The sequence below is a fragment of the Gadus morhua genome, chromosome 12 (genome assembly GCF_902167405.1).
Source record: "Gadus morhua chromosome 12, gadMor3.0, whole genome shotgun sequence".
Classification (NCBI taxonomy): domain Eukaryota; kingdom Metazoa; phylum Chordata; class Actinopteri; order Gadiformes; family Gadidae; genus Gadus; species Gadus morhua.
This window is the reverse complement of record NC_044059.1, coordinates 8,516,088-8,530,082: the sequence shown is the minus strand read 5'-3', so window position 1 is coordinate 8,530,082 and position 13,995 is coordinate 8,516,088. Positions and strand designations below refer to the sequence as shown.

Here is a 13,995-nt window from a genome sequence, read left to right as displayed (position 1 = left end):
CATATTTGACGGGTCAAAAATATTATACAGTGGGAACCCTTATACATGTGTGCAGAAAAATTGATGATTACTCTTAGACTACGAATGTATACATATTGATTCATTTTATTTCAAGTAAAACATGGCAGGTCCTTATTGACCTCTGTCAAACAAAGTTATAGCCTAACATTTCATGCAGTGTCTATGCATTCACCAAATTAACATACTTCAAAAATTGAAAACATATAAGGGATAGGAAAATACTACAACACAACCCAAAAATGTTTTTAAAGAAAAAAACAGTAGGCGTGTCTCTAAAAGCCTTTTCATATATTTTATTTATGAACAATTTGTCTATGGTTTGCTGTGCGTCACAGTGCCACTTTAGTTTCAAACGTCATGTGACAAATAAAGTGAGGGAACAATTCTTCCTCCTGTGAATGTCTCTAGTCCATTCTCTGGACACACCTTCGGGCCAGGGAACGAGCCACGCCTAGCTGCTGCAGCCAGGATTTCTCTGTAAATGTACTTCATCACAGAGAAAAATACATGTTACACGCAAATACAAAATGTATAGGCCTAGCGATATTATTGTATACAAAAGAAAAACATATATAATGTATTCGTAATAGACAGACCTGGAAATGGCCAGCCAGTAAATGGCATTTTCCTTGTGGGTGCGGTCGCCACTTCCATGAGCGTTATTAAGCATGAGGGGCTTTTCCTGCGCATGGAGATTTAGCTGCCTTGGATTAGTACCAAATGTGATGGGTGGCAGCCATGCCCTGCCTCCCGGCGAATCTCTATCCCTGTAATCCTTGCTTTCACCTGAAAAGACATCAACACCTCTCTTTCTACAATTTATTCGTTGTCTCTGTATTTTCTTGGACACAGCGTTGTCGGCAGGACACAGGCTCTGCAGCTGCTGTTTGTCTCCCTCTAGTGGCCGTCCGTAGAGTAGACGTGAACCCGTGAGAGGCGTCAAAACCTTGGCTCCAATCTTTCTGGGTACGTTGGTCTCATCTCTAACAGGTTTGGATGACATTTTCGACTCTGTGAAGCCATCCACCAGCACTGTGTCTCCGGCCCTGGATTTAATCGAAGCCCTGGTTGCATGCGCTCTCTTGAATGCTGCTTTTGTTTGTCCTACCTTCACCCAGGCTTTGATCTGAAGGTAGACACGCATGGACACACACAACTTTGGAAGAGACATCACCGAGTAGAGCTTGCTGACTATGTAGCACACACACATTTTGTGACGGTGCTGGAGGGCGATCTGCAAGGGGCAGCGGCCACAACGGTCTCTAGTGGCCAAGGTCACAGGGTTGTTGCTGACAAAGAGTTTGAGGATGAGAAGCTGACCGCGCTCTGCGGCTATGTGGATGGGGCATTTGCTGCTGTCTTGGTGAGAAGTTTTGTGGCACCACAGACGATACGGATGGACCCCTACTGGTCGCTCGGGGCGCGCCCTCCTCTGTAGAAGCCAGTCCGCTAGCTCCAGGTGGCCCATGAAGGCAGCGATGGAGAGCGCCACCCGCAGTTGAAACCTGCAATAGCAGCAAAATATTGATCTCGCTTGACTCGCTGAGTGATTGAAACCCATACCACAGCTCTTTGTATATATTTGTCATTAAAGTACACTGGAGTAGGCTGTTATTGACACAAACCATGTGTTAGCATCACACCTCATCACGGCCTTCTCTTTTGACAGGTGGCATTGGATTGCCAATATGTGTCCTCGAACACAGCCCTGAAGGAACTCCACCCACCCGTCCCATGTGTCCAATTGAAGAGTACTCCCTTTAGAAAAAGCAGAAACTGTTGCAGTCTATACGAACGGAACATGCAGAAAAAAATATTAAAACGTTCATTGACATTTTTAAAACAATTGGTCTAGAAGCACAACAAAGACTGTTATAGTCAAATAGTGAAATAATGCACTTTATGATAACAAACTAGTATTTGTGTATGACACCTTCAAGTCTGTAGAGTGCGCAATATAACAATGACTTTTAATCACAAGGTGTCAAACATTCATAAGAGGAGGACGTGTGGTGAAATGTCAGCCTACCCAATTCTATGTCATAGTCGCTCAGTAGGTTGCAGTCATAGAGTTCAACTCCGAGAGCCGTACTCAGTCTGAAGGTGCTGACTGGTAGGCCCACATGCAGGGAGATGATTGTTTTGAGCCTGGCTACCGTGGTACTCAAAAGGGGTGTAGGTTCTATAACGGAGAATGTCTCATGCGTCACTACATTGAACACCTGTATCGCAGGTGGTGGTTTGTTCTGAAAAAAAAGCAAGACAAAGCACAAAAATGTGTTTAGCCATTAGAAAGGTTGCATTGTGAAATAATAAGCTTACACAAATTAATCTTCACAGAGTGTCTGATTACAGTAACAACGTTTTTTCTTGACCTCTATCATCCAGAGTGATTTGACAACACGTTAAAAGCACTTAAACAGACAAATATTATATACATTATTATTCAGCTTTTTTCGGTATAACATGAGTTCAAGAATAACATCAGTTCATAGAAAGATTTTCCTGAGAGTCATATCAAAATATTAATAATAATAATATTAATAATGTAAAATATTGTTTTTATATTATTTAATCATTCACATTTATATTCCCATGCTTGGGTCTGTCATGTGCTCCTGACTTTTTTTTAATATCCTATGGTAATATTGGTAAGGGTACATTGCTGCTCTCTGTCTCCCGATTCCCCATATATGCAGATGTTGCTTTTGGCACACCGATGCAATGAGTATGTGTTGCTTTAGCCTTTATGTAGCAATGCTATTGTTACTCTGTAGTAAAGTTTGGAGGACAATAAATACCTTCAGTCACACACACACACACACACACACACACACACACACACACACACACACACACACACACACACACACACACACACACACACATGCTTGTGTGTATGTGATTTCTTATGCAAAGTTGCCTAGTGACAGTCTTGGCATCTGTCTGATAGTTTAAACCGGGGTCTTTTTGTCTTTGAATGACTCTTGCAACACAAGGCGTCAACAGGATAAACTGAAGACTAACACTCATAAACCCATTCCTTTGAAAGCCGTTTCTCTGTTGGGAACATAGTGTTCATATCGAGGTGTGGCTTAACCTTGCTGTGCGTGGGTCAGAGGCCATCATTTTCCACACAATAATCTTATTGCTATTGCAGAATAATTAAATAATGTGCAGTAACCCATGTTTTATGAAACAACATTATTCTTTAAGACCAAGGGTATGCATTAACAACAATAAAATAATGAGCATACATAAAAGTGTATGTTTTTTCTTAAATATTTGTTTACAATGTATTAAAAACTAACTTTGAAATTAACTATTTTTGAAGCTAAACAATGATATAACTTGTTGTCCCACTGTCATTTAGACCAATATTAATTGACCTATAATTAACACAAACAAGTCCTCTTGCTAAACATTTGATGAATTCAGAATGTGCTTTAGTCTTTTTTCTACCACAATTCGACTGCATCGTCAAACAAAACCATTATAAACCGACCCGAGTCTTTCAACAAGATTTGATTCTCACTATCTGTTAAAAAGTCCATTAATTAACTCTATATTCTTACAGTGATAAATACCTTAATGAGGCACCGGAGGACAGCTCCAGGACTGACCCCCACGTCGCCCAGGGCCCAGCCGTCCTGCAGAGATGCACCAGCGTAACTTAACTCCAGCTCCTGCTGGACATCCTCGTCATTGGCTAGTTGCAAAAGAAAGCATTTCTAGAAATAAAAGATAAGACGAACACCGATGACATTTTCAAATATGTGAAACTCTTTAAGATATGCAGATATGCATAATGGTATATTACTACGCATAGGCATTTCAATTTCTTAGTAGTCTACTAGTTTCCCTTCATCTTTCTCTATAGTACTCGCCAACGATTTTTTGGTGTTTGATGGAAATCAGTCAAATAACCTGACAAAGAAGCTCCCAGAAGAGACCCCTATTCAGAACTTTTACTACCGTCACCATCTGCTTAACGACCCCCACAGTCTGGTCCGGGGAGACGTGGAAGGGCTCCCTGAAGTCTTCATAGGAGACGAAGATCTTCATGTCTGACAGCCATCCAGTGGTGAGGACCCCGCTGCCTCCTTCCCCTTTCCCTTCGCTGGTGTTCTGGTCAGACAGAGCAGTGTGAGTGAGGTATATAAAGTGAGGGGCTGGTCCGTTGCATAAGGGGGGGCCGGCGTCAGTGTAGGGTGGCATCAGTGTAGGGTGGGTCGCTGGGAGGAAGACCCTCTATCATAAAAAAAGAAACAGGCTGGATGCATATTCTTTTTTTGTATCTACCCATTTTGAATTTACACTGGGCTGTGAACTTGATGCACCTTACTTTTTCCTGTTGGATAAGATTATTTTAATCAACATTATTTAGATTTGGGTTATATGTTTGGTAGACCACACAGTTTTGCCATACAGTTTAACAGTCTAGCACTTGTTACAATTGGGCCATAATACATAAGGAATTGAAATACAACAAATCAATAGCTTTAGCCCCTCTAGAGGGTGCTAAAGTATAGCCCACGTTCATTTCTAATGTAATGAGTTAAAGGCTTTTTTGTATAAACCATCTTTATTTTATTCTCGTTAACTTGGGGGTTCAAGAGAAAAATGCAATGAAGTAATTGTTTGTTGAAATTGCTTTCGTTATTTATACAGTAAATTCCTGACTGGAGATAGCAGCAGAAGATTGTTGTCATCACGTGGATATGTTTACGTCTGGGACATTACGTACTGGAAATAACTGACTGGCAAACTGACCAATGGAAAATCTGTATTTGGCTCGAGGCGTGTGTGATGGCGGAAGTTCGCATCCCTACACGAAAAATCTAGCGAGCGGATTATTGTTGACATTCTCCGGCGTACGGGCCTGCCTGGTAAACGGAATGAAGTTATCACATATCATCTTGATTGTGCACTGTATTACCCACACGTAGCTACAGCCTGTTATGTACACACGGGTATCTTATTCTATAGAAAAGACACACCTCCTGAAACATTGAAAGGTAAGGATCTACGTCGAGCCAGCTAGTTGGCCTAGCAACATGCTAACGCTGCTGATGGACGGTCAGCTTCAGGATAGCTGGTCTGCCACACCAAGACACGGCGTGCTTCTACCAGAGGCCCAGTGGAGCTACCATCATATGTCCTGTCATGCGAATGACCTCGATCTTATTCGGTTACATAGCGGTTTCCAAAGTCTTAAGCGGTTTACTAGTCTTGTTATATGTGTCAGTGAGATTCATTGGACTGAATTTCACATAGATGACCATGCTCTTCACTGGTCATTTGCTTAATTATTGCGTGTCGGCACGATACAGAATGCAAGGTGGTGTATACAGCCCTCAAACGAGCTGGTTTAATATATTGAGCCCTGCCTAGTTTCGTAAGCTGGTTGTCATAATAGAAAAATCTCTCTCCAGCTGCAATGAGGATTGCTAACATTGCTTTTACTTCCCATTTCTTGCGATTTCCCCAATTAGTTTCTCAAGTGCTTTAAAATTGTATCGACACAGCCTCCCATCTTATCTTTATCGTTTATGATTATAATATTAAATGTAGTTTATTATTATTTATTTTTTATTATTATTAACCTTTTAATCATATTATTACTTGGTTGGTTGATTCTGTATTTATGTTAAGCTAAGGGAATTGCTACCCCCATTAACTGATGTTGGCCTATTACCCCGACGATAAGGCCTTTCCCAAATCTCTGTTGTAGTCGGATATAATAATGATCTGACTCAGAAATGAATGTATACCTTTAAATAACCATCAACGTCATTGAGTATTAACATTCACTGTTTCTGCTTCTAACACTGTATTCTGGTATTCTAATACTGGCGCTATTTGGAGATCGTTAACGATTGTTAAGTTATGCAATTGCATATTGTTATTCTTTGGGAACTAAAGTGAGCATATCCGATACATGGAGCAGTGCAACTTGTTGAGTGTGCTGGATTGAAACCATTAGTTATTCTCTATATAATTGAACACAAAGATGTCCTATGTGTTCATAATATGTTCTTAGGACATCTGTCCATGCTAGCAATGCTCTATCTGGACAGTGGACATGTTTGATAATAAACCCATAGTTTATAATGGTTGGACGACTACTTCTCTTTTGTGTAATAGGGTTACTAATATTGTTTTCTAGCCTGAGTACTTTTTAAGGAAATGTAAGTGAACGTAGCACTTATTTTTCCGCTCTCAATACTATCCAGGGGACCATGACACAAACATGTTCCCCAAACACAACCGTTTATTAGGCTAATACCATTACCTGCGTAATAATCCTCAGAATAATCCCCATGGAATGCCATAGTGTTGCATCCATGTTTCTAGTGGTGTAAATAAAGGATTTCCACCTGCCCATCTCTCGCAGGTGTGACCCCAGGCACTCTCTGCTGACCTGTGTGAGTGTGTCGGGGAGGTAAAGCAGTTCCACAGAGTGATGCCAAGATGTTGCTGTCCCTTGGCATGCTGATGCTGTCCGCCACACAGATCTACACCATCTTCACGGTCCAGCTCTTCGCCTTCCTCAACCTTCTGCCCGTGGAGGCTGACATTATTGCCGTAAGTCAAAAGTGTCTATCTGTCTGTTTGTATTTCCTTCAGTTTCTTATTTGTGTGTGTGTGTGTGTGGGGGGGGGTGGGGGTGCGTGTGCGTGTGAAATACCTTTTTGACTCTTCATATCATATCCGTTCTGAAAGTGAAAAGATAGTCTTCAGTTATTTTACTTCTATCTCCTGTGTGGAGTTTTAAGCCAGTTTTTGCTTTCCTGTCCATAAACCATTATACAATTTTTTTTTATTATTATGTTACACCTCATTCAAAAAAGGAAGTCATTTTTTATTGCCCCTGGTAAACGACTGACTCCGGAAATTGTGAAAGTAATTTATTGTTACAATAAAATAAGTAGATTGAGAAATTACATTTTGCTAGACAATGCTAACATTGAATTGTTTGAAATGGCATTTCATTAAAGAAAGCATTTTTAATTCTTACCTTCGGCTCACATATCCTTAATATTTTAGGGGGACTTTATCTGTTTTATTAGGCTCAAAGATAAGACATGTAACTTATTTTGGCAAGCTATTACCCAGAGATGTTTTTTTCACATTGGTTGTTGAGTTGGTCCTATAATATATCACCCTGTGCTGTACATTTGGTTGAATGATGCGAGGCGTAGGCTGCCAGACTTAAGTGTTTTCAGTATAGATTGAAAACAAACGGAAAACAATTGTCTGTCTGTGAAGGACTCGGATAAACCAAGCTGAAACATGTTCAGAGCTTTAGTAGAACAGCATGCCGTGCCGAGTTTCAGATGAATGTTCTTCTGCTTAGTATGAACACTCGGTTCCATTCTTCATTCTTTCAGTATGCGCTTTGATCAAAGTCAAATCACCAATCTTTCTGAATTTCCCTTGCTCATGAAATGAGCCCGGTGCTGTTTAACATCATTCACCTTACATTTCTTAAGCTAATGTTCACCTATGTGCATTTTTGCTGAGTCCTTTTTTTCCCAGAATTGTAAAACAATAGAGTAAATCCTTTGTAGTCCAATATCATACCCTATGTTACCATGGATTTAAATTTAAACCTCAGGATGGACCTTGGATATATGATCCAGTCTTTCTTTCATTTGAGAAAATAATTACAGAAATAATGTCAGATTTACTTTTCTTACAGTACTCATTCGACAACAAGACAGGAAACTTTGATGACCTACCTGCACGGTTTGGTTATCGACTTCCCAGCGATGGACTAAAGGTGAGCAAAGATTCGAGTCAAAGGTCAAGGGTCACAGGTAGCCTCATCAAATGCAATAGACATTCCATATGTTGTGGATAGCATCTTTATGAATACATGCATGCATTCAATAAAATGGTACAGTAAATAATAAATATACAGTGTTTTCGATGTGATATTTATGTTTAATTTGTATCCATTTCTAAACATGAATCTGTAAAGGTATCTTCGGTTTTTAGCGGTTGATTGGTGTCTGTCTGTAAAAAAAGAACAAGAGTAAATTAAGAAATAATGTATAATATATATAGATCAATATTTTTATTTCCTGGGCAAATTTCCTAGAATTAATTTGAACTAATCCTAAGCATGGCAGCCGGGTTTTAACTTTCTATCAGCATGGATTAAGCTCTTCTGCGCTGAGTGTTATCAACATTAAAAGCTTTGTTCTAAAGTCGAAGTGCGGTCGCGGTATGGACATCACACTGAGGTCCTTGCTGAACCACACAGCTGATCAACAGTGCTGTGGGTGATTCATGTCTGCTCCTCTAAGCTAGCCATTGTGGAGCTCAATCCTGTCAAGAACCGGTCGTTGTTGTTTTTCTATCAGGGCTTCTGGCACATGAACGCTTGCCGTAAGCAAAAATACCACACACAAACGTTTGTGTGTGAGTGTGTTTCTGGTTTGATGTGGGGATGTCGGTTACCTAAAACAAGAAGGTGCTGTCATCGTTGGATGGTACCTCGTCTGAAAGCCAGTACGAAAGCCAATTTTAATTCTTCTATTTTTTATTTTTGTTAGATTCCATATTTCTCTTAGGCATTGATAGTCTTCGATAGTCTTCCAGGTAAAAAGTTGAAGTAAAAAATCAAGGCATCACGTGTATTTTATCATTTGTGGTCCCTACCTTGGAGATCTTCCAACCGCCGATATCACTCAGAACCCTTTGATACTCCTTGTGTGATATGCTTGTGTTGTCAATTCTCAAGTTACACCTTGAGGTAAGACCACTTAGTGGTAGATGGCATAAAACCAGATGACACATTACATGTGTCATCACATATACAATGTGTCACAGAGCAAGCACCTCAACCTCAATCAAAGCAGCATATGACAGATAGGTATGTTGGAAGAACCTCAGTCTTGTTCAGGCTCAGTATCAAGAAGGCCAATCCCATTAAATGTCTGAAACTCGACCACATTGGTGTGAAATTGCATCTGCAAAAAAATCAAAGGTAAAAAAGGGTACTTAAGTGTTGCATGTTATCTTTTAAAGCTAACTAACCCTTATGTGTTCCACGGCCAATAGAGGGCACACATATAATTGCCATACTTCAAAATAACAACAAATGATTTCCAATTGCATGTTACTGAGGGTCAGTTTCAACCCATGCCAGTGAAGCTATGTGTCTGAGCTGGTCCCTTAAAGTAACTTTAGCAAACCAGCCTTTGGTTTTCTACAGCAGACCCTTAGTGATCCAAACTCTACTTCTCCAATACTTTGTAATCAGCCCTTTTTTTTTTTTTTTTTAATATTTTTACTTTTTCCGCTTAAATCACTGATCCATTTAATTTTAGATATGGCTCCACCAGCAATGGCCTTGACAAGTCTCTTCCACACTCGGGGACAGTTATATACAAAGGTACATTATGAGGTGTGTGTTTAACATTTCCTGTGTTAATCAACTGTGTTGTTCTACTTCTGTTAACCTCATGCAGCCTTCAATGTGTCGTGCCAGACGGCAGGGTTCTTTATAGCTTTAAATAGCAGCCGCTATTTTAAGCTACAAGTTATGGTCAGCTCGGAAGACAGGGGTTTTCCTACAATCCCTTATCTTGCCTTCAGCTTTATTTTATATTTAATATTTCTATTTTTATACTTCTGTTATTTTCGGACTTTTAGGCTGCAGGTGTACCTACAAAAATTCCACAAATGCCTAAAAAGCACCGTGGGGCAAAACATAGGCGGAATATAATCAGTTTGAGGTTTTGATTTGCCTGCATAACTGTGTAAACTTTCAAACCAATGCTTAAAATAATTAATCTCTATTTGAAGAGGCAAACTATAATGGTGTTGAACAAAATGAACGAAAATGAAATATACATTTAAATTGCTGTTGACACTGACATTGAATCATTTAAATACATTTTTTATCAATTTAAAGATTCACATGAAGCTGTACAAATATTGTAACCTTAGGTATAAAGGACAATGAGATTATTGACTGGTGTGAGACCAAGATGGAAGCTTTTGCTCAATTTTCATCATTCACACTATGCACACGAAACACACCATAATACTCGGAGCCTATGTTTTATGAAAAAGGCTCCGAAAGGAATCTAACTGAAGCCAATGTTGAAAAAGCGCCTTCCAGTTATGCACTTTGTCTTCAAGGCCTGCTGCAGTGTGATGCTGATCTGGAATACATGGTAGAGCTAGACATGGCCCCCGATCTCAAGTCATTAAATCCAAGGTCCGGGAGAGATGGAGATCAACAGTGTTTGATGTGTTAGAGAGAACCAAAACTAGAGCTAGAGAGATCTTGTGACTTTCATGAGGAGACAGGCAAAGGTCATGCACTGTCAAAAGATCCAGGGCCACCTTGCACGAGAATTAAACCGACAAACTTTTAATACAGCCAAATAAAGTGCAATAGCAGAAGCTTTCGTTGAAAGCAGCGTGACCTGAAAACAAGATTGAGTTCATGAGGACTAGTGGCTTCTGCTTTGGCTGTTTAATGACAGATCAACAAGCAGGGACTGGGAAAGTCAAATGACACAAACTTGAGTAATGTAATCGAAGGCACTCTTCAAGCCCACACACACACACACACACACACACACACACACACACACACACACACACACACACACACACACACACACACACACACACACACACACACACACACACACACTCAATTCTAAATAAACTATTTTAAACACCTCTAGCTTAATGTGAGACTACTGTAGGGCATTTTTCTTTTCATATTGGTTAATCAATTTTGTTGCTAATTTTGCTCATACATGTGTAATAAATGACTAAAGAATGAGATCCTGTAATTAAATAAGTTGTAAAACCTTGAAAATATTAAATCAAATACTACTGACAAGTAATGCCCTTAAATCTTTATATATAATGTATATAATATAATAATAATATAATAATATAATTTTATCATCTTCAAACCCTCCAGAACCTAGACTGAACTCTTCAATCTTACTACTAAACACCTTGAGTGGCAGATAACTTGGTACAAAACAAGTTGTTATTCGTCCTTTGGGACGGCTCTGCATCACCTGTATGTATGGTCTGTTTATCTCTGAGGTGGTATTTCTCCCAGGGGGCCCCACTGAGTCTCTCCCATGCTCACTGACGTAGTTGGCAGATTTTTAAAGCTGCCACAAAACCCCTGGCCTCATAAAAATCGCCCCAGGTTCCCATTCTGTGTCTTTCTGCAGATCGGTGCCTCGAGCCAGTGGAAGGCCTTTTTCCAAAAAACCTTTGAATGATAAGAACAATCTGTACTCGAGGGAGGGAGTTTCGGTTAAAGTCGTGCAAGATGCACCGCACTCTGCCGAATTACAAAAACAATGGCGGTGCCAAATAAAAGTGTAGTGATCTGCGTAGCAGTCAAAGCCTTTTTATCCGAAACCGACTGAATAACGATGTTAAAGAAATCAAAGCGGCAGGATATAATAATAATTCGTGAAGGGCTGGAGTTTTCTGAAATACGTAATATAATTGGAAATTGCCCATATTGGGAAATCAATTGCTGACCAGCCAAAGCCAGACTGATATTCATCGCAAAACTCAATCTTAAATCTTCCGGATAGTCTCACGACGTTGTTCACTTCCTCTTCCATAGCCTTATTAAGAATACTATTTTGAATATGTTTCTGAATTAATACGTACGGTTTTTTAAGCTCAAGGATGAATTGGATTTTCGGCTGCATGATTTAGGACTGCAGCTCTCATGTGAATTGTGGACGAGATTTGTTGATGGTTTCTAGTGGTTGATGGTGGATTACAGGTGCTACACACACACACACACACACACACACACACACACACACACACACACACACACACACACACACACACACACACACACACACACTGCCCCCATAAAACGGGTAAATCTCAGTGCACGGTCGAACAAACAGAGTGAAATGGAGAGGACCCTTTGTTTGAGAGGTGCTGTGGCGTCACTGAAACCCAGTTAAACTGACACCCAGGTTTCATTAGCCTCGCTACCCTTTCCATGCCCGGTTTCACTTCTGTTCCACTAAGTATAGGGCAGCCTCGCAACCAAACATCATGTGGGAAGGCGTGCCTTGGGTTTCCTGTGGAAAGATTCTGCAGTGAATCTGTCGTTGTGCAGAATGTTCTGGAATGTATCTAGACAGATTTTCAGCTGTGCAGTGCTTTTTAGAGAACCTAGTTTTTACACTGTTCTCTTTTTAAATAAAAGGCTCGTAAAGCTTGGCTCTCTCCCAAGGTTAAGGCTTTGTTCATTGAGCCCCACCCCTCACTGATTTAAAAAGTCAATCCACATGCAAAGGTACAAAAGGTAAGTGACTGACCAGCCAAACCTTTCTGAACTGACCCTCTCAGGGAGACGGTAATCCCCTGTTCCACGGTGTTAATACAAAGTGCTTCAAGATAAGAAACATCTAATATGTTTTATTCATCTGGAGGGCCTGAGCATGTGTGCGTGTGATAGAATTGTGTATTTGAGTAACCACAACGGTGACAGGAAGTGATTGTTTTCCCTGAGTCACATCCTGTCACATGGCCTTGTCATGTCCCTGTCCCATGGGCAGTGAGGAAAGAGGGCTTGAGGGGGGGGGGGGGGGCACACCTGGGGCCACCAACAGGTCCAATTAACCAGTGGTGGTCATGTGCTTAAACATCCGCCGTAAAAACAATCAGCCTAGGGCCAATACCATCCCTTTTCACTTCCAATTGGATCTGTAGCATCACACCGGCAACCTTGATGAGATGCCCCTTAAGTTGTGGAAAAGTAGTTTCAGATCAAATCTTGCGTAAGTTGTTTTTTAAAATATAGTTGCGTTCACGTTTCAGGCGTTAAGCCCATGCCCACCCCCAGCGGCGTTGACCTTTGAGTACTCTGGCTCAGCAGCACAAACCGCTGTGTGTAATCCTGTCAAATTAAACCTCATCAACTGGGTTCCATCTCTGGGCTGGTCTGTCTGCCTGTCTCTGACTGTCTGCATTGGTCACTATTGGTAAAATGGCTTTTTCTTTATTGCTTTGTGTCTTGTGGGCAGTAACAATAAACACTTTTAGCGTACGTCACCGACCAAGCCATTCCACTTCTTGTTTCCAGTGGTTTAAATGGGGTTAGTTAAAAGGAAACCGTAGCATTAATCTGTGTTTGGTGAATCTGCTTCCAGAAGGCTCTGAGAGAGTGTTCACAATGCGGCTGTGTTGCCCGACTCAAGCCTACGCTGAAGCCAAACACGAGTTTAACATGACGGGATTAGGCCCGCCCACTCAATGCCGCTGAACAGTGTTATAATTTACGGACAGAACACTTGACTGAAAGACTGCCTCCTCAATGCATTCAACATCCCAACAAACATAATTCAAATTCACATTATACTGTGGAACGGAGCGCGAGCTTTGAGTATGCTAGTTTTGCTTTTAAACGCAAAGTACAAAGTCCTCCTTTTGAAGTCCATCAGGCCCTGAAACAGGCTGGAGGATTATCGGTTGTTTATTCAGTTTGTTTATTTTTGATCTGTTGGCCCTGCATTTTCATGACATCAACAGTGGCAATCTTCGACCAACAGAGGGCGCTGTCTCATCGTGTTTTGTAAGAGCCCGCTGGAATGTGAGGCAGTGGCACAGTGACGTCATTGACCAACTGAGCAGGGATGTTCCAAAAAAAGGCATGCTGGAGGCGGGGGGGATTCCACCCGTCCGTCTGCGTCCCCCGCCGCAGTATTCACCAAGGAACCGCCCCCACGTTGGTGTAGCAAAATGTCAGCCGAAATGTATCGCTGACCCGGGAGCGAGTGATGCATCCTGTCACTTAGAAGCACTGAGCTCTCAGCTTGCAGACCTGAGCTTCTGTCTGTCCTGCACCGCCCCTCCTCCCACGCTAAGATGAACTGGTACGCTCCCAGTCACAGGCCGCTTTATAAGCGCTTTTTGATGTGTCATTGTGGATTGCGGTCTCTG

The 13,995-nt window shown here is 41.1% G+C and overlaps 2 protein-coding genes across 3 annotated transcripts in view; one reads left to right on the top strand and one right to left on the bottom strand.

The window, feature by feature from the left end:
* Positions 1-299: 299 nt before the first annotated feature.
* Positions 300-4,147, bottom strand: LOC115556378 (protein ANKUB1). Its single transcript, XM_030373604.1, has 6 exons — positions 3,997-4,147; positions 3,609-3,752; positions 2,051-2,267; positions 1,665-1,779; positions 618-1,526; positions 300-507 (listed from the first exon to the last, which is right to left on the bottom strand). Exons 1-6 carry the CDS (start codon positions 4,084-4,086, stop codon positions 426-428), a joined length of 1,557 nt encoding a protein of 518 aa, XP_030229464.1. The 5' UTR covers positions 4,087-4,147; the 3' UTR covers positions 300-425.
* A 613-nt stretch (positions 4,148-4,760) lies between these two features.
* The window catches only part of rnf13 (ring finger protein 13), a 36,101-nt gene continuing 26,866 nt past the window's right edge, over positions 4,761-13,995 (top strand). The window contains exons 1-3 of one of the 2 annotated variants that reach the window (XM_030372880.1): positions 4,761-4,910; positions 6,419-6,609; positions 7,727-7,807. In XM_030372880.1, coding sequence (XP_030228740.1) covers positions 6,496-6,609; positions 7,727-7,807 — 195 coding nt within the window. In that variant the 5' untranslated portion in view covers positions 4,761-4,910; positions 6,419-6,495. Of the gene's footprint in view, positions 5,040-6,418; positions 6,610-7,726; positions 7,808-13,995 lie in introns of both variants that reach the window. The other variant, XM_030372879.1, reaches the window with a different exon arrangement.

What these genes read in the sequence shown, in the direction of transcription:
- LOC115556378 (XM_030373604.1), bottom strand. Translation starts at nt 4,086, where the DNA reads ATGAAGATCTTCGTCTCCTATGAAGACTTCAGGGAGCCCTTCCACGTC. An exon ending in TCCTCCGGTGCCTCATTAAG is followed by an intron (nt 2,268 to 3,608) that starts GTATTTATCACT and finishes CTTTTTTTTCAG; the next exon opens with AACAAACCACCACCTGCGAT. An exon ending in TACTGGCTGGCCATTTCCAG is followed by an intron (nt 508 to 617) that starts GTCTGTCTATTA and finishes TCTGTGATGAAG; the next exon opens with TACATTTACAGAGAAATCCT.